General features: G+C 44.7%; 1 protein-coding gene across 1 annotated transcript in view; it reads right to left on the bottom strand.

Annotated features, from left to right (window-relative positions):
• NHSL2 (NHS like 2) overlaps window positions 1–18,425 on the bottom strand; it is a 250,965-nt gene that overhangs the window by 131,818 nt on the left and 100,722 nt on the right. Inside the window, exon 2 of the mRNA XM_030806801.1 lies at window positions 12,678–12,746. Coding sequence (XP_030662661.1) covers window positions 12,678–12,746 — 69 coding nt within the window. The remainder of the gene's footprint in view (window positions 1–12,677; window positions 12,747–18,425) is intronic.

Raw genomic sequence — 18,425 nt, 5'->3', positions numbered from 1 at the left:
TTGAAGTGTGGGAAAGATTCTGAGAGGCAGGTAGAGTGCCTGGGTGTCTGAGGTCGAGAAAATACCCCAGAGAGCAGAGGCACCATGGTAGGGGAATTCTAAGGCATGACTGAAGCTAGGGAGGAACAGGATTCAGGAAAGAACCCCACTGGTAGGTGAGGAAAAGAGAGATGGTCTAGCACCTCCACATGCCAAGTAAAGTGCTGGGGAAGAAGGAGAAGCCGAGCTGAGGCAGAGGCACCATGACAGCCTTGGCTGTCAGGCTCGGAAGTTTCAACTCTATAGGCAAGAGGGTTTCTCTGAAGGCTTCTGAGCAGAGGAGCTACCGAATGAAAATTTACTTACAGTGTCAGAAGAAGGGAGTTTCCAGCCTCAGTCCCATCCCTGACTCCCTGAATGACCTTAAGTCACCCAATCTTCATCTTCCCCCTGAGTAAGATGAAGGGATGATATCATGGAGAGCCCAGGCTTTGAAACTAGAGAGATGTGGATTCGTATCTCAACTCTGACTTCCTCACTGTGTGACCTTGGACAAGTTACTCAATGTCTCAGAGCCTCAGTTTCCTAGGGAATAATAATGCTACCCCAGTATAGATTCAGAGTAAGGGAAGTTTGAAGGCCTACCTGGGCCCTGAGGAGAAGCTCCCTTTCTCTGCCCACTTACTCTCCCTTGGTGCACACACGTCCAGTGATTTTAAGTTGGATTTGGGTAACAAGAATTGGGTGACAGGCAGTGAACTGGAGGGAAAGGGACCAGAGACAGGAAGGCAGGGGACAGATGAGAAGTGTCTGAGAATAGAAGCAATAAGAAAATAGAGGCAGAGTCAGGGCAAAAATGTCTAAGGAACCAATTCCATTTTGGTGACTGGGAAACTGATGCTATCATCACTGAAATGAGTAAGTGATTGGAGAGGTGGGAACACAGCTTTAAGTCTTCTCACTCCTTTCTGCATTAACATGGCAAGCATTCACTGGACACCCAGAACATAGTCCTCAATATTTGTGTGTGTGTGTGTGTATGCGCGCACGTGTGTGTGTGTACACACTCTCACCTTTAGGGAGTTTCCCCTGCCCTTTCACTTTCAGAGAAGACAAGGGCAAAAGAGGAATCTAGATCTTTGCTACTCAAAGTGTGGTCTGTGGACCAGCTATGTCACCATTACCTGAGAGTTTGTTACAAAATGAAGAATTTCAGGTTCCTCTCCAGACCTTCTGAAACAGAATCTGCACTTTGCTTCTCAGTGTCAACATACAAACCATCATCTAGAGATCTTGTTTTCTATGTCACTGGTCCATGGGTTACACATTGAAAAGCAAGGAACCAGGGCAAAAAAGGAGCCACTGTGTTGGGGATGGAGTTTTAAAATGGCAGGGGCCAAGGGAAACCAAGTCAGCTAGGGTTATGGGTTTATTTTGGGGGCTTCTCTCAGGTGGGGCGGTAAATCCCATAGCACTCCCTTCCACCCTCCCTAGAAAGCTGCTCAGCACTGTCTCTGGTTTGGACCAAAGCAGGGCTAGTGGCCCCCACATAATCTAGCTTAACCTTAGCCCAACTCCAGGAAGGAAGAAGAGGCCACATAGTGGTTTGCGTCCAGAGCCCTGCCTCAGAATGAAACGTCCTCTGAGCAGTATGTTCTTTGAGGATTTAGCCTGATGATCTGTAGCTGGTTAAAGAGTCAGAGTTTTGGGGTCCCAGCCAACATCTCTTCCCATCAGAGACAAACTAATGGAGAGAAAGAGAGAACTGTCCCCAGCTCATGCTTTTGCTGGGAACATAAGACTCACAGCGATCTGTGCCAGTGCTGCTGTGTGAGCTGAAGTGTGTGTGTGTCTGTATTTTAATGAAGGCATAAAAAAATCAAGGAACTATGTCAGGTAGTGAAATTACGGATAGTTTTTATGTTCTTCTTTGTACTTTCCTGTTTTTTCACAATTAACCTGCGTTAGTATAAAAATCTGTAAATAAAGGCTATTTCAAAAAATAACACAAATAAAAATCATGGCAGAATACAAATAAGTGCTGACTTTTGTGCTGCAGATAGTTTATCCTATGGGGATAGGATTCGGGGGAGATTTCTAAGGTGAAAGACAGAGGAAGCAGATAGAGAAGGGGTGCCTAAGATCACCAGGCCTTTATTCTGCAGATGGGCTGAGTCAAAAGTCAAAACCTGAGTCTCTTGGACTGCCCAGCACTGGTCAGGCTCTGACTAGGGTAACTGGATTCATTTCTTGAATCCGAGAACCTTAGATCTAGAAAAATCTGAGAAATTACAGAGCCAGCCGTATCCTTTCCTTCTCACAGGAGGGACTGAGGCTCAGAGAGGTGAGAACTCTGAGGATTCCTAGCTTTTGCACAGGCTGTTCTCTGCCTGTATCACCCTCCATCTGGCCCTTGTCTGCCTAGCTAATCCCAACCCTTCCTTCAAGACTCGGTTCAAACAGCACAGAATCTTGTGAGTTAGGTGGCCTCTGCTGTGCTCACAGAACACTCAATACATTCCTCTGTCATTCATTCGACAAATCACTGAGCACCCACTGTGTGTCAGGCACTGTTCTATGTACTCGGGACGCATGAGTGACCAAAAATCTCTGCCCTAGTGTGTGGTGACTAAATCTTCGCATTTGTTCATTCAGCCAGTGTTTACGGATCACCTACGTGTCGGGTCTCTGTACCTGGCCTAAGCTATTTTATGGTCAGGGCAATTGTCTCCACAGGCTTGGCCTCCTTCTCTTCCCTTCACTGTGAGTGCCTTGCGACACAGTGAGTGTTTTCTGAATGAATGAATGAATGAATGAATGATGAAATGACCAAGGTCACACAGCAATCTCATGATGGAGCTGGCACTGAAACCCTGGTCCTCCGATAGCTTGTGCACTTTCTCCTGCGCTCCACTGCAGACAGCTCCAATCTTCGTAACCTCCATCACCTCAGGTGAGAGAGGTCACAGAGGAGATCAAGGACTGGGTCCCTAGGCATATTCACTTTGGAAAGGGGAGACTCATCCTATCACAGACCCTCTCTGGCGAGAGTGGGGACGACACCAGCCTCGGACAGGACATCCCTGCTCAAAAGCTTGGGGCGATCAAGACTGGACACTCTCCAGTAGGGGCCCTGTCGGCCCCATCACTCTGCCCAGCGTCTGAATCTTGAAGTACATTTCGTTTCTGGATCAAAAACAGAGCCACCTCTGGCACTGCAGAAACATTCATTCCTCACGCACCCCATCCCTGGGCCCCGATCTTTCCCTCTGAGCCAAAGGTAGCGCCGGCCTTTGGCAGCCAGAGCGGGCGGGCCCGTGGCCCCGCAGCCGCACTGCAGCGCCCTCTGCCGGGCATCGGGCTGGCGCCGCCGCTCCGCGGGGCGGGGGAGGAGGGCGGGCGGGGGCCGGGCTGCTTCCAAGCAGCCTCCTGTTCCGGAGGTGCTGAGGGATGGTGACTCATCGCGACGGCTGCGTCCGCGCCGGCCGCCCTTGCAGGCTCGCCGCCTCCGCACGCGCCTGGTGACTGGCCGAGCTGCTCCGCGCACGAAAAGTAGCCCGGGGAGCGGCCCCCGACCGTAGCGGCGCGGCAACGCTTGCTTCCCCGGCCCGTGCCCTAGCCCTGCCCGCGGACCCGGGCATCATAGAAGCTTCTGGCGCTAAAAGCCCGCTCTCCTCCACTTGTCGCATTGAGTCTTCACCTCTAAGCCGGGATAGGGGTCGTTTTTATCACATCACCTTAACAAGAGGGAAACTGGGCGGGGGAACGGTGAGGCGAGGGCTGGGGTCAAGCAGATAAGAAGCAGGGGAGGGCCTAGATTAACCAGTAACCTCTGATTCCAGAGCTCAAGGTGTGCTTTCCATAGCATCAAGTTGCATGGTCCCCCTAACCTCCCAGGTCCTCACCCCCACACAAGCGAAGGAAGGGTAGGTTGGACCACCTCACAGAGGACCTTGAAAGTCAGGCACCATAATAAACATTTACCATTTTAGAAAGAAAAGAAAAGCTATAAATGGCATTTAAGAAGAAAGGTAAGCATTGGGCTTGATTCTGTAAATATGTTTTAGATTATACAGAGCAGAGGGCAGTGATCAGAGCTGTGAGTTCGAAAGCTGCACCAAAGGAAAACAGATTGGAGGAGTAGCACCTGAGACCCCAGCAGCCTCAGCAGGGTCTAAATTAGAGTCAGGAAAATAGGGAAAAAAAAAAAGATTACAGATCTGGGAACGGGAAGGACTTAGTGATAGATTAGATTTCAAAAAGTGGGGCAATTAAAATCCACACATCACTTTGTACTTCTACTCAGGTATTTACTACAAATGATTCTGCTTTCCATCTGAGTAATATTTTGCCAGCTTTGTTAGATGGTTAGGTCCATAGAGCAGTGCTGGTGGCTCAGGCCCCATTCCTGCCTTGAGGACCATGACCTTGTAGGGGGAGAATGCAGATATCTGGGAGCAGTGTCCATTCTGTTAGCTGGAACACAGGTGAGGGCAGTGCTGCTTGCCCAGACAGCATCTGCACATACCACAGAACCCCTAAGCCAGCCCCTACTTCCTCCTTGGGAAAAGTCTGGAGGGCTCCAGCTTAACTCCAAGGCTGCCTCACGCTACTGAATGTCTTTCTGGGCCTACAATTTGCTGGAGCACCTGAGTGGGAAGCTTGAACTGCTCTGGCAGCCCCACCTCGAGGCCAGGCATCAAGACCTGTGCAGCTGGCTGCGAGCACCTGCTGCCAGCTAGCAACATTGAAGGGACACACCACTGGGCAGGTAGCATGGCTCTATTGTAGAAGGGTAATGTATCCAGGTGTCAGAACCCCACAAAGACAAAATCTCCACAGAACTGGAGAGTATTATGTCAGCAGTGGACCCAAAGGTAGCTAGAACTTCCTCTGAACCCACAACTTGGTCTATCCAGAACATTCAGGCCCAATAGGCCCTGCTACCCAGCCCATCTTCCCCTATATAGAGGGGCATGATGAATGAGTGCACCCTTCTGGGGTGGGTTGTTTCCTAGTTCCACAGGACCCCAACCCACAGACACCAGCGTGGAACAGGGGCCACTCCTAATTTCTGGTACTTCCCATCCTCCACCATTCATGATAACTTGCTGTCACCCTGGGCTCTCCTGGATAAAAAAGCACAGCCCCACTGGCTCCTAATGTTACCAGATGCTGCTTGTCTACTTCGTCCACTCCTCACTCCCTTCCCTGAAGTTCAACAAGGTATGTAATCAAGCCAGAGTTTTGGTGGGTTGGTTTGTTTGTGATCAGGAAAAGGAAGAGTTGCCCCTACTTTGGAAGTACCACTGAACAGCAGAGCAAGTGTCCAGAGCCTCTGTTTATAATAAATATTTACCCTCAGAGCCTGAAGTGTAGGTCCTCACAAATACACAGACACAAATGTGTGTGTGTCTCTGTGTGTGTGTTTGTTTGTGTGTGTGTGTGTGTGTGTGTTGGGGATGGGTTACGTGGGTTCTTTGACCCCTGAACATCTTTTGTGCAGGTCCCAGTGGTCTTTCTGAAGGAGAAAAAGTTGTGTGGAGAAAAGGAGAAAAGATGTCTATTCTCCCTAAATTAATCTATAATCTCATTGCTATTTCAATCAAATCTCCAGAGGAATTTTTCATAGAACCTGACAAACTGATTCTAAAATCCATGTGAAAATGAATATGTATAAGAAGAGCTAAAACAATTTTTTGGGGAAAAGAACAAATGAAGGATGACATTATACAAGGTATCAAATCTACAGTAATTAACAGGGTATGGCATTGGCACAGAAGTAGACAAATGAGTGAAAGAGAACAGAGAGCTCTCAAGCCAACTCATGTAAAGATGTTAAATAAAATAATAAAAGCTGCATTTATAAGTCAGTGGTGAAAGGATGGACTATTCAACAAATAGTGCTGAAGTAACTAGCTTTCCATTTGAAAAAAATTAAATGAGATCCCTACCTCATACTATACACCCACATATTCCACATAGCTCAAACAACTAAATATAAAAAAGAATAGAAACCTATAATGGGAAAAGTAGAGATTTATATATTTGTGACTTTGGTATGGAGAAAGTCATTTTAAACAAACACACAAACACAACCCAAAAGTCAAGAGGGAGTGGTTGACAAATTTGAATCTACACAAAAGAATGATATTTTTTAGGCAAAAGACGCCATCAATAAAGTTAAAAGACAAATAATAAACTGGGGAAATATATTTGAAATGTATGTATTAGACAAAGAACAATCAAAAAATATAGATAATTTCTGTAAATCAATAAAAAGGTAAACAACTCAAAATAAATATGGGCAAAGTATATGGACAGGTAATTCAAAAGGAGAGTTACAGATGGCCAAAAGGCATTTGAAAAGATGTTCAGCCTCTGGGAATCAAGGAAAGGCAAATGATAACGACCACCAGATATCATCTTTCACTCATCACATTCGGAACTCAAAGTCTGACTATATCAAGCGCTGTCAAGAAGTTGAGCAAAACTGCTACTCTCATACACTGCTGGGTGGAGCACAGCCATTATGGGTGGGAATTGGACAACACCCATTAACATGGAAAATGTGCATCCCCTATTACCTGGCAACACCACTTCTTAGCATCTATCATGAAGAAACTCATGCACGTGTACACAAATGTTTATTGAATGGATGTTTATTGAAAGATTGTGTTAGCCACCACAATTAAGAAACAACCTAAAAGTTCAATGGGTGAATAGTTAAATAAATCCTGATAAAAGTCATACTCTGCAAAATTACATAACATTTTAAAAGAATAAGTTAAGACTTCTGCTTCTGGGAAGATGGAATGACATACTTTTCCCTGATCCTCCCTCTACAGCATAACAAAAAACCGTGAGCATTATATATAAAATGAACGCAAAAAGACTGGAGAGGAGGTGGAGAAAAGAATGTACACCTGCAAGAGACCTCAGGACTCAAGGAACAGCATGTGGTGAGTTCCCTGGATTTTTGTTTTGCCTCATATATCCCAGAGTTGAAGCTGAAAAAGTCTGCAACCTGAAAATACCAACAGGGGCAGATTTTTGTAAAAAGCCTGCTCTCTTACCAAGACAGAAAATTTTATACACTAATTCTTTAGCCAAACACCACAGGAAAAAATATGTGGTCCCATTCCCAACCCCACCAGCAAAGGAGGGGTTGAAAACATAGCTTTTCACCCTTGCTAAGCTATAACTAGGTACCCCAAATTTCCCCACTGGGGTGAAGTCAGAGAAGGCTGGGCAGGCATCTGGGATAGACCTACTAGATAGAAAATCAGCAATGGTATATAGGAACTCAACAACACCCTCAAACAACAGGATTTAATTTGACATTTATAGAATATCTCATCCAACAGCAGAAGAGTACACATCCTTTTCAAGTGCCCATGGAATACAAAACATGTTAGACATATCCTGTGTCATAAAACAAATGTCAACAAATTTAAAATAATTGAAATCAAACGAAATGTATTCTGTGACCAAATTGGAAATCAGTAACAGAAAGATAAGAAAATATCTAAAACTTGAAAAATAAACAACACACTTTAAAATAACCCATGGGTCAAACATGAAAATTTAAATTTCAAGATAAATTTTAAAAATACATTGAACTGAATCAAAATGAAAATACAACATAGAAAAATTTATGAGATGCAACTAAAGCAATGCTTAAAAAGAAGTTTATAGCTCCAAATGCTTATACTAGAAAAGAAAAAAGGTCTCAAATCAATCATCTAAGTTCCTACCTCAAGTAACTAGAAGAAGAGCAAAATAAAGCCAAAGAAAACAGAAGGAAGAAAATAATAAAAATAACAGCATAAATAGGCAGAATTGAAAATAGAAAAATAGAGAAAATCAATGAAATAAAGAGCTGCTTCTTTGAAAAGATCAGTAAGATTGACAAACCTCTAGCAAGACATACAAATTGCTCATATCAGGAAGGAAATGAGTATCACTACAGACCCTTCAGACATCAAATGGATAATAAGGGAATACTATGAACAATGCTACATGCTTTGACAACTTTGATGAAACAGACCAATTCCTTGAAAAATATAAACTTCCCAAATCTACCAAATATGAAATAGATGATTTGAATAGCCCTATAACTATTAAAAACATGAAATTCATAATTTTAAAACTACTCCCTTTAAAATCTCCAGGTCCAGATGGTTTCACTGGAGAATTCTACCAAATGTTTAAAGAATTCTATGCTAATTCTACACAATCAGTGTAACAAATAGAAATCACATGATCATATTAATCAATGCAGAAAAAACATTTGATAAAATCTAACACTTATTATTATAAGTTAAAAAAAACTCTGAGAAATAGGGCAAAAAGGGAACTTCCTTAACTTGATAAACAGCATCTACATAAAACTTATACCTACTATATATATATTTTTTTCCTGGATCAAGCAATATTAGACTTATACCTAACATTAAACACAATGCTTGAAAGACTAAATGCTTTCCCCCTCAGATTGGAAGCAAGGCAAGGATATCTGCTCTCACCACTCTTATTCAACATAGTGTTGGAAGTTCTAACCAGTGTAATAAGGCAAAAAAAAAAAAAAAAAAGAAAAAAGAAAAGATAAAACATGTAAATTATAAAAGAAAAAATAAAACTGCTCCTATTTGGAGATGGCATTATAGTCTACATAGAAAATCCCAAGGAATCTACAAGACAATTCCTAGAACTAATAAGTGAGCTTAGCAAGGTTGCAGGATACAAGATAAGCTTGCAAAAATAAATTGTATTTCTATATACTAGCAATGAACACATGGATGCTGAAATTAAAAATACAGTGCCATTTACACTTGCTCAAAAATGAAATACTTAAGTGTAAATGTAACAAGATATGTATAGAGCTTATATGCTGAAAACTACAAAATGCTGATGACAGAAATCAAAGAAGACCTAAATAGAGAAAGAAATATGTCACATTCATGGATCAGAAGACTTAACATAGTAAAGATGTTAGTTCTCCCCAAATTTATGTATAGTTTCAGCTCAATCTCTATCAAAATTCCAGGAGGATATTTTAAACATAGACACGTTTATTCCAAAATTTATATGGAAAGGCAAAGAAACTAGAATAGCCAAAACAATTTTGAAAAGGGAGAATAAAGTGGGAGGCATCACTCTATCCAATTTCAGGACTTACTGTGTAGCTACAATAATCAAGACTATGTGGTATTGGTGGAGGGACAGATACACAGATCAATGAAACAGAGTAGAGAACCTAGAAATAGACCCACACAAATATGCCCTACTGATTTGCAACAAAGGTACAAAAGCAATTCAATGGAAGAAAGCCTTTTTGAATGGTGCTGGAGCAACTGGACATAGACCAAAAAATGAACTTTGACCTGTGTAGTGGGCTGAATGGTGCCCTCCCAAAAGATAGGTCTACGTCTTGATTCCTGGAGCCTAGGGATGTTACCTTATTTGGAAGATGAGCTTTTGCAAGTATAATTAAGATGAGGAGATCATTCTGGATTCAAGTGAGTCCTAAATCTAATGACACGTATCCTTATAAGACGGACACGCAGAGGAGATGATGATATGAAGATGGAGGTAGAGATTGCAGTGACATGGTCATAAGCCAAGGAATACTGGCAGCCAGCAGAAGCGGGACTAGACAAGGAAGGACCCTCTCCTAGAGCCTCCAGAGGGAGTGCCACCCTGCCCACACCTGAAGTTCAGACTTCTGACCTCCACAATCATGAGAGAATACATTCTGTTGTTTAAAGCTACCAAGTTTACAGTTACTTGTTACGGCAGCCTCAGGAATAATCTGTCTCACACCTTATACAAAAAAAAAAAAAATTAACAAAATGGATCAGAAAATTAAATGTAAAATTATAAAATTTTTAGGAAGAAACAGGAAAGTGTTTGGAATCTAAAGCTAGCCATATAAGCCAGACCTTATACTTGACAATCAAAACACATCCAAAAAAACAAAATTGATAAATTGGACTTCATCAAAATTAGCAAGTTTTGTTCTATGGAGTCCTTGTTAAGAGGATGAGAAAAAGCTTCAGACCAAGAGAAAATGTTTGCAAACCATATGTCTGACAAAGGGCCGGTATCTAAAATGTATAAAGAACTGTCAAAACTCAACAGTTAAAAATTCAAAAACTCAACCAGAAAATGGGCTGAAGACATAAATAGACAAGTCACTGAAGAAGATATACAGATGGCAAAGAAGCTCATGAAACAATGTTCAACATCACTAATCTTAGGGAATTGAAGTCTTAGAGAATTGAAACCAGAATGAGATACTACTTCACACCTAGAGAAGAACGGCTAAAAGGGAAAACAGTGAGAACACCAAATGATGATGAGGATGCCAAGAAACTGGAATCCTCATACATTGCTGGTGGGAATGTAAAATGGTACAGCCACTCTGGAAAACAGTTTGCCAGTTTTTTTGTTTTTTGTTTTTTTTGAGATGGAGTCTTGCTCTGTCATCCAGGCTGGAGTGCAGTGGCAAGATCTCGGCTCACTGCAACCTCCGGCTCCCAGGTTGAAGCAATTCTCCTGCCTCAGCCTCCCAAGTAGCTGGGACTACAGGTGCACACCACCACGCCTGGCTAATTTTTGTATTTTTAGTAGAGATGGGGTTTCACCATGTTGGCCACGATGATCTTGATCTCCTGACCTCGTGATCCACCCACCTTGGCCTCCCAAAGTGCTGGGATTACAGGTGGGAGCCACCGCGCCTGGCCGTCAGTTGTTTTGTTTTTTTTTTAAACTAAACATGCAATTACCATATGACTCAGCAATTGTACTCTTGGGCATTTATCCCAGAGAAATGAAAACTTATTTCCACATAAAAACCTGTTACGTGATGGTTTATAGCAGCATTATTTATAATAGCCCAAAACTGGGAATAACCCACATGCCCTTCAGTGGGTGAATGGATAAACGGTCTTTGATACATCCATGCCATGGAAGACTACTCGGCAATAAAAAGCAGCAGATTATTGGAAAAGGGGTAGGGGCAGACTATTGATACACACAACAACCTGGATGCATCTCCAGAAAATTATGCTGACTGAAAACAAAATCCCTAAAGTTTGTATACTGTGTGATTCTATTTTATTACATAACCTGGTTGAAACAACTGGATTTTAGAAATGGAGAATAGATGAGTGGTTGCTAGGGGTTAAGTAGGAGGTTAGGGTGGGAGGGAAATAGGCATGGCTATGATGGGATGACTTGAAGCATCCTTGTGGTGATGGAAATATTCTGTATCTTGGCTGTATAAAGGCAACACCCTGCTTGTATATTGTACTATAGTTTTGCAAGAAGTGATCATTGAGGAAAACTGGGTGAAGGGTACATGGGACCTCTCTGTATTATTTCTTATACTGCATGTGAATCCAAAATTTAATCACAATTAAAAGTTTAATTAAGAAAACAAGAATGAACTAGATCCATATGTCTCCTAAAACAGAAAGGTTTCCAAGACATATTCCTAAGTGAAAAAAAGCAGATTAGTGAAAATGGTGTGACACCATTTATTTTTAAGTACCCACATAAAACCAAACTGTGTATGCACAGAAAGAGATTTGGAAGAAGGTGGGCACTCTACACTGATAACAGTGGTTACCTCGGGGGAGCAGAGTGGGACTGGAGAGATAGAGATTTGAATTGTAGTTGAATTGATTTTTTTTTTCACAATAAGAATATTATTCCTATGTTATTTGTGTAATAAAAACATCACCCTGGACACAACTACATTGTTCTAGAAATGCATATCTGTTTTGCTTATCCTGATTTCACCTATCCCTGTGTCACCAACACTGTGGTCACAGGACCCAGCTCATAGGTCCCCTGCCCTTGAGCCTCAAGGAAGTGGCTACTGAGCCTCCTAATTTGGAAATAGGCCCACCAGCAATCAAGGCTACCTTTGAGGTATGGAAGAACCACCTGGAAGAACCAGTGCCCCTATGACTATGAATCTACCCACTGTGGCTGATGACAACTTAAATAATACACAAAGCTCAGTCCATGCCAACTAATGCAGCAACAATTTCCATAAGATTCAAGTCAACAAACTGTTGTGCAAGTTTCAGTACCGGAGGCGGCAAAGCCTTCCCACCCGCTGACCTGAAAACATGGCAGCAGTTGAGCCTCTTTAGAGGAAACTGTGAACAGCAGGAATGAGTAACAACTAGTAACCTAAATCCAGCTGTACCTGGATGAGAGCAGACTGACTAGAGTGGCCCCAGGGAGTACATCCATTCAATCATTTATCCATTCACAATTTATTGGACACCTACTCTGTGCCAGGTACTGTCCTAGGCACTGACTATAGCAGTGAACAGAACAAAGTCCCTGCCCTCATGGAGCTCCCATTCTAGTGGGAGAGCCAACGATAGGCAAGGGAAATAAATAAATTACATGTCAGATAGTATTAAGTGCTAGGAAGAACAAACAGCATGGATGGAGGATATGAGGTGTTGAGGGCCGGGGCTTGAAATTTTAGAAATGGTGGCCAGAGAAGGTAACAAACTGAAACATACTGAAAAGGTAACAAACATTCCAATGGAGATGGTGAAGGAAGTGAGGGAGCCAACTACAAAGATATCCAGTTGTTCTGGACATTTTCCATTTGTCTGTCCACATCTTTTCCACCCTTCTCCACCCAGCTTGTACCCTGGTAGGCTGACCTGTGTGGACGGCATCAACAGGCTCCCTTGCCCTCTGGCTTCGGGTTAGGTTTGACCAATGGGAAGCACCTGCAAAGAAACCAGAAGTAAAAGGAAAAGTGAGATTGGGGTATTTAGTCAGCCACTCTCTCTGTTCAGGGTCACCATGAGTTGGCGGCATCCCTCTGCCAAAGGCCATAGCTCCTGTCAGGTGCTTCTCTCCACACAGCAACCTTTCCCAGTTCCTGTGAGCACACCCTCCAGGGATCCTTCCTGACATACTGGGCAAAAGCATTCCAGGTAGAAGGAAAAGCAAATACAATGTACCTGGAAAACTTAAAGAATGATCAGGAAGCTAGTGTGGCTGGAATGGAGAGGCAGACGATGGGATTTGTAGGAGATCGTGTCAAGGAGGTAAGCGGGACCAAATTATGCAGGACCTTGTGGACTATATAAAGATTTTGGCTTTGAATCCGGGTGAGATGGGGAGCAAGTGGAGGATGTTGAGCAGAATACTGACATGCTCACACTATGTTTTCACAGCATCACTTTGGAAGACTGGTGACAGGGATACTAAAATAATCCAGGCCAGAGACGATGGTGGCATGGACTAGGGTGATAGCAGTGGAGGTGGCAGGAAGTAGCCAGATTCTGAATCGGTTTTGAAAGTGGTGAAGAAAAATCCTGTTCCACTACAATGACCAGGGCAAAAGGCCAAACTCAAGACCAGCAACTTATTCCTCAGCATGTCATTATGTATGACTGAAAGTTCTGTTATGCAGCAAGATTTCAGAAGGTCCTGCATGCAGCATGATAATCCTAATACCCTATCACATGTGTGGGACATACAACTCTGGGCCAAGGTCCAATCCAAAGGGTTTCTAGACTGTTCCTGACTCCAGAACAACTCCAGAAAACGATCATCATGGGTTTTCTAGCCAACTTACCCCACCCCAAAGCCGTATCTCCATGGGGTGGTGCTGGGTGCCATTTTGTCCCCTGCTCTAAACCCCTTATTGGCTCCAGCCACTCTACCTCCATTGGCTCCTCCACGAGTTGGCTTAACCATGTGACATCAGAATTTTGGAAAACACTGTCCACAGCCTGTCCTGTCCATACCTCCTGTCCTCTACTCACCGACTCACAGGTTGACAGCAGACAGAACACGTCCAACCACTGAGCAGATAGGGACGTGGGTCACACAGTCAGTCAGAACAGAGTGTGGGCAACAACTCAAAGGTGCCAATATTTTGATAAAGATTTTACAATTTTCCTGGGAAAACAGGCAACTGTCAATCATATGCAGGTCATTAAAAGGGAAGAAAAAATGGAAAACTTGGCCCCATAGGCTGAAAGCCTCCAGCTTGAAATATCTCCTAGGAAAAAAAGTACCCTGGTATTTTTTGGTGCACAGTGTTGATTCTCAGAATGAGACCTGTTGCTTCATATTCACGAACCCCCCCAGCAAAGGCACCCAGCTGGAAACTGGAGAAAAGCACATGATTCTGAGGGCTCATTCCAAAGCCAGGAAAAACTGATGGTATTTTGTTTATGTTCAAAGAAATCAATCCAAAGAGATCAGCCCCACAGCCAAAGTCAGCAAGACTGGAGAGCAAACTGCTGCCAACCTCTGGGTCCTGGCCCACTCATCAAGGGGAGAGGATGACCTTCATTGGAATCTGGGATCCAAGACTTTCAAGCGGTGTGCCCTTGGGCAAGATTCTTAACCCTCCTTAGGACCTTGATTTTCTAATCTGTAAAACAGGGCTAATTCCTACCTTACAGAGTTGCAGTAAAGATCAAATGAGCTTTTGTGTGTCTGGCATAGCCCCTGGGATACTAGCTGCTCAGTATGTGTTCATGCTCTTCTCATGCCCACCTTTCTTTGGCAAGAGCCAGGCCAGTGATGTGGGGCAACTCTGGGGTTCCAGTGGTCCCTGGTGCCTTAAGAAGAACTCTCTGAGGGATTCTCCAACTCTTACATGCCAGTGCTGCTTTCTGCTCTTTATTAAAAGGGCATCCCCGGGTAGCTGCCATTTGATCCCAGCAGGACATGGTTCCATTCACAGCTTAGCACCAAAGGGCACTAATGCCTATTAATTAACTGTACATTCAGCTGACCTGCCAAAGCAGCTGATTTTATTTTCAGAATCCCAAATGTTTTCTTATTCCACTCCACCATACCTGAATCCTTTATGTATGTGAACCGCCAATGCAGACGTTTGCTCTTCCTCACTTTCTTTCTCTTTCATCCTCTCAGCATCTCCTCTCTTCTCCACACTGCTCCCTCTGCCTGTCCCTTGCCTTGGCTCCTTCTCTTTCCTAGCTCTTCCACAAACCCTCATCCAAAGACAGTACTTGTAGGGACAGAGCAGGTAAAAGTGGCTCAAGTAGATCCATGGTGAGGTTTGAAAGCGACCGTTCCACTTCCTCTTTGCCCTGCCATACCAGCCCATCCTCAGCCCCACTTTCTTCTCCATTCACACTGGGCTGGGCAATGGAATTGCAGAGCAAAACGAGTCATGGTCACTGCCCTCAGAGTCTCGTGGGAGAGACTTGCAGTCCCATGGTGTATATGAAAAACTGGATGGCTAGGAGCAGTGGCTCATATCTGTAATCCCAGCACTTTGGGAGGCCAAGGTGAGAAGATCTCTTGAGGTCAGGAGTTCAAGACCAGCCTGGCCAACAGAGCAAGAACCTTTCTCTACAGAATTAATTAGCCAGGCATGGTGGCACATCTGTGGTCCCAGCTCCTCGGGAGGCTGAGGCAAGAGGCTCATTTGAGCCCAGCAGGTTAAGGCTGCAGTAAGCCATGATGGCACCACTGCACTCCAGCCTGGGCAACATTCCAGCGAGAGCTGGAGAGGAGAGTGCATAGAGGTGGGAAGGCATCTGCCTGCCTCTGAGGGGTTGGGGAAATGCAGGAGACTTGCACTGGGCCTTGATGCCTGAGTGAGATTTTTCCAAATGGAAAGAGGGTCAAAGAGCACCCCAGGGGTGGAGATAGCATGGAGGAGAGGAAGGCAGTGTGTGTTTGGGGTTCTGTGTAGCCACACAGTAAGGTCTGAGAGACAGATAAACCATGAACCTGGAAAGGGGAACGCGGAGCCAACTCACCAAAGATGTGTCAGGTTGGTGGGAAGCTGGATCGCAGGGAGTGAGAATGCAAGGCTAAGCAGTTTGGACTTGTCGAATGTTGGGAAGGGACATGATGAAAGCCATGTTTTAAAAAGAAAATTCTGACAGGCAGAGAGACCAAAAGCAGAAAGGAGGCCAGTAAGGAGATTGCTGCAGTGGTCCTGTCACAAATTGAAGTCCTGAAACAGGGTGCTAACCACGGGAACAGAAATGAGGAGGCAGAGAAGAAATACCACTGGGGCCTACTTTCTCTACCTCTGGCCTTTATCCTGGAGTCATTCTGCAACTTTCCCAACACCTTCTCCCTTGATAACCTTAATGGAACCTGGGCCTCAGGTCTAACTCCTACCTCAACGTGGGCTTATCCCAAATTTATATCTTGAGAGCTGACCTCTCACCTGCCCCTGGGATCAGATTCTGGTTGCTTTCTGGACAGTTTCAAGTAATCATCTCATCAGCATGTCCAAAATTGCCATCTTGGTGCCTGCCCCTCAGCCCTAACCCAGTCTGGTAGAACCATGTAACTCAGCTACATTATGGGCTTCTGGGCCTAACCCAGCCACTGACGAATCATCTTACATCTCTGTAAGGCAAACGTGATTCCCCAGTTCTAAACCACCAATTTATAAGTGAACTTAGAGGACTCAACACATTCACACCTTGGAGGTCGCCTTGCTTCACACCCCATTGTCAAGTTCCTCCACAGTGGCCCTCAACCAGGGCTGCACTCTCCTGTCCCCTGGAAGTATTTGGAAATGTCTAGAGGCACCTCTGGTTGTTCAAAATGACTCCGGGGAACTACTGGCATTTAGAGTCAGGGAATCAAGAGGTTAAACATCCTGCAATGCACAGAATCCCACCCTGCAAAGAATTGTCTCACCCCAAGCGACAATAGTACTTTCACCAAGAAACACAGTGACCACTAGCTCAATGAGGCAGGGACTCTATGTTGTTCTCCACTGTGCTCTCAGCATGCAGCAGAGTGCACCGCACATGAGGATGTGCAATAAGTGTTGGTTAAATTAACAAATTGGACTGGGTGCAGTGGCTCATGCCTGTAATCCCTGCACTTTGGGAAGCCAAGGCGGGAGGACCTCTTGAGGCCAGGAGTTGAAGACCAGCCTGGGCAACAAAGAGAGACCTCTGTCTCTACAAAAGTTGTTTAAAAAAATTAATATAGCTACTCATTCATTCATATAACCAATGCCTACTGAGCGCTACCCTTGGTGCTGAGGATAGAAAGAGGAACAAAACTTGGGCAATATGCATTTGTATCTCAGCCTGCCTTAGCTCGGTGGGTGGCAAACGTGATCCTGAGATGGAGGCTAAAAGTCCAGAATGCCTCGCCTTCCATAACTACCAAGGGGCCCCTTCCCAGCAAGGGGAACTTACAAGCTAAATGCTGAATTGAAAATTCATTCATTCATTCAACCAACACTTGGATGGCACATAAAACTTTTTGAAGCACTTTCTCAGACATTATCTTGCTGAAGTTGGGCTGCCAGGAGAGGAAGGTGGGGGTGGGGGCTGAAAACTGGGGCCTGAAAGGTTCTAGCCCAGCTCTGCTGGGCCCGAGCAGACAGGCCCTAGCAGACAGTCTCCTGGGACTGGGGCGGGGCGGTGGGGGGCTGGGGGGGTGGTTCTGGTGTGAATGGAAATATGCACCACATGGCCTGAATTGCAGGGCCGACCTCAGGCGCCCACAGCCCCAAACACTTCCAGATGGATTTATTTATAACTCCCAAACCAGAGGCAGCACTCCTTACTGCTTTTCCTTACTCCCCTCCCCACTCCTAGAGCAAGCCGTGGCCGCCCCTCTCCACTCCGGAAACCAGCAGGAGACTGGGAATGTGCAGCCGCTGAACCACAGCCACAGCCAAACTTGGGCCCCTGGTCACCGCCTGTCCCCTAGGTGGCAACAGCAGCTCACGGTGTGGGTGTGCCTGTGGAGCCTGGCCAGATTCCTGCCCACCTGGCCCATCTGGGCTGTCACAGGACGGCTGCTAAATGGGCAGTGCGAGCCAGGCACATTCACTCTGGCAAGTCTCGGTTCCAGATCTGCCTCTACTTCATAATGCCACAGTCACACCCATGTCTTCTCATTCTCTGTCTCCGGGACATTCCTAGCCCCTCCCCTTCACCATCTCCCACAGAATACTGCTTCTCACTGCTGTCAGAGGCTTTGAACTCTGACATTTTCCAAATCAGGAAACCGAAGCTCAGAGAGGTTAGGCAACTTGTCCAAAGTGACACAGCAAGTTAAATAAAAGAGACAGAAGTTGCAAACCCAAGCCCTGCACCCTGATACTAATGCCTCCTAAACCTCAGCTTCTTCATGTGTGAAGTGGAACTAATGCCAGGCAGGTGGTGTGGTTAGAAGCGTTGGCTCTAGAGTGGCTCTGCATGGAGCTCGTGATGGTTCTGTTATTTACTAGCTGGGTGACCTTCCATGAGTCACTCTTCCTCTCCTAACTCAAGATTTTTTTAATCTTTCCTTTAAGTATTAAAGAGATAATGAACGGCTTAGCATAGGGTCTGTCTGGCCTGCAATACAGAGTAACGACTATGATAGTTTATTGTTCAATTGAATCATTATAGAGCTTACAGATCCCATCTCTTGATGAGATTGGG

Source organism: Nomascus leucogenys, chromosome X (assembly GCF_006542625.1).
Source record: "Nomascus leucogenys isolate Asia chromosome X, Asia_NLE_v1, whole genome shotgun sequence".
Classification (NCBI taxonomy): domain Eukaryota; kingdom Metazoa; phylum Chordata; class Mammalia; order Primates; family Hylobatidae; genus Nomascus; species Nomascus leucogenys.
This window is presented reverse-complemented; position numbering and strand designations above follow the sequence as displayed.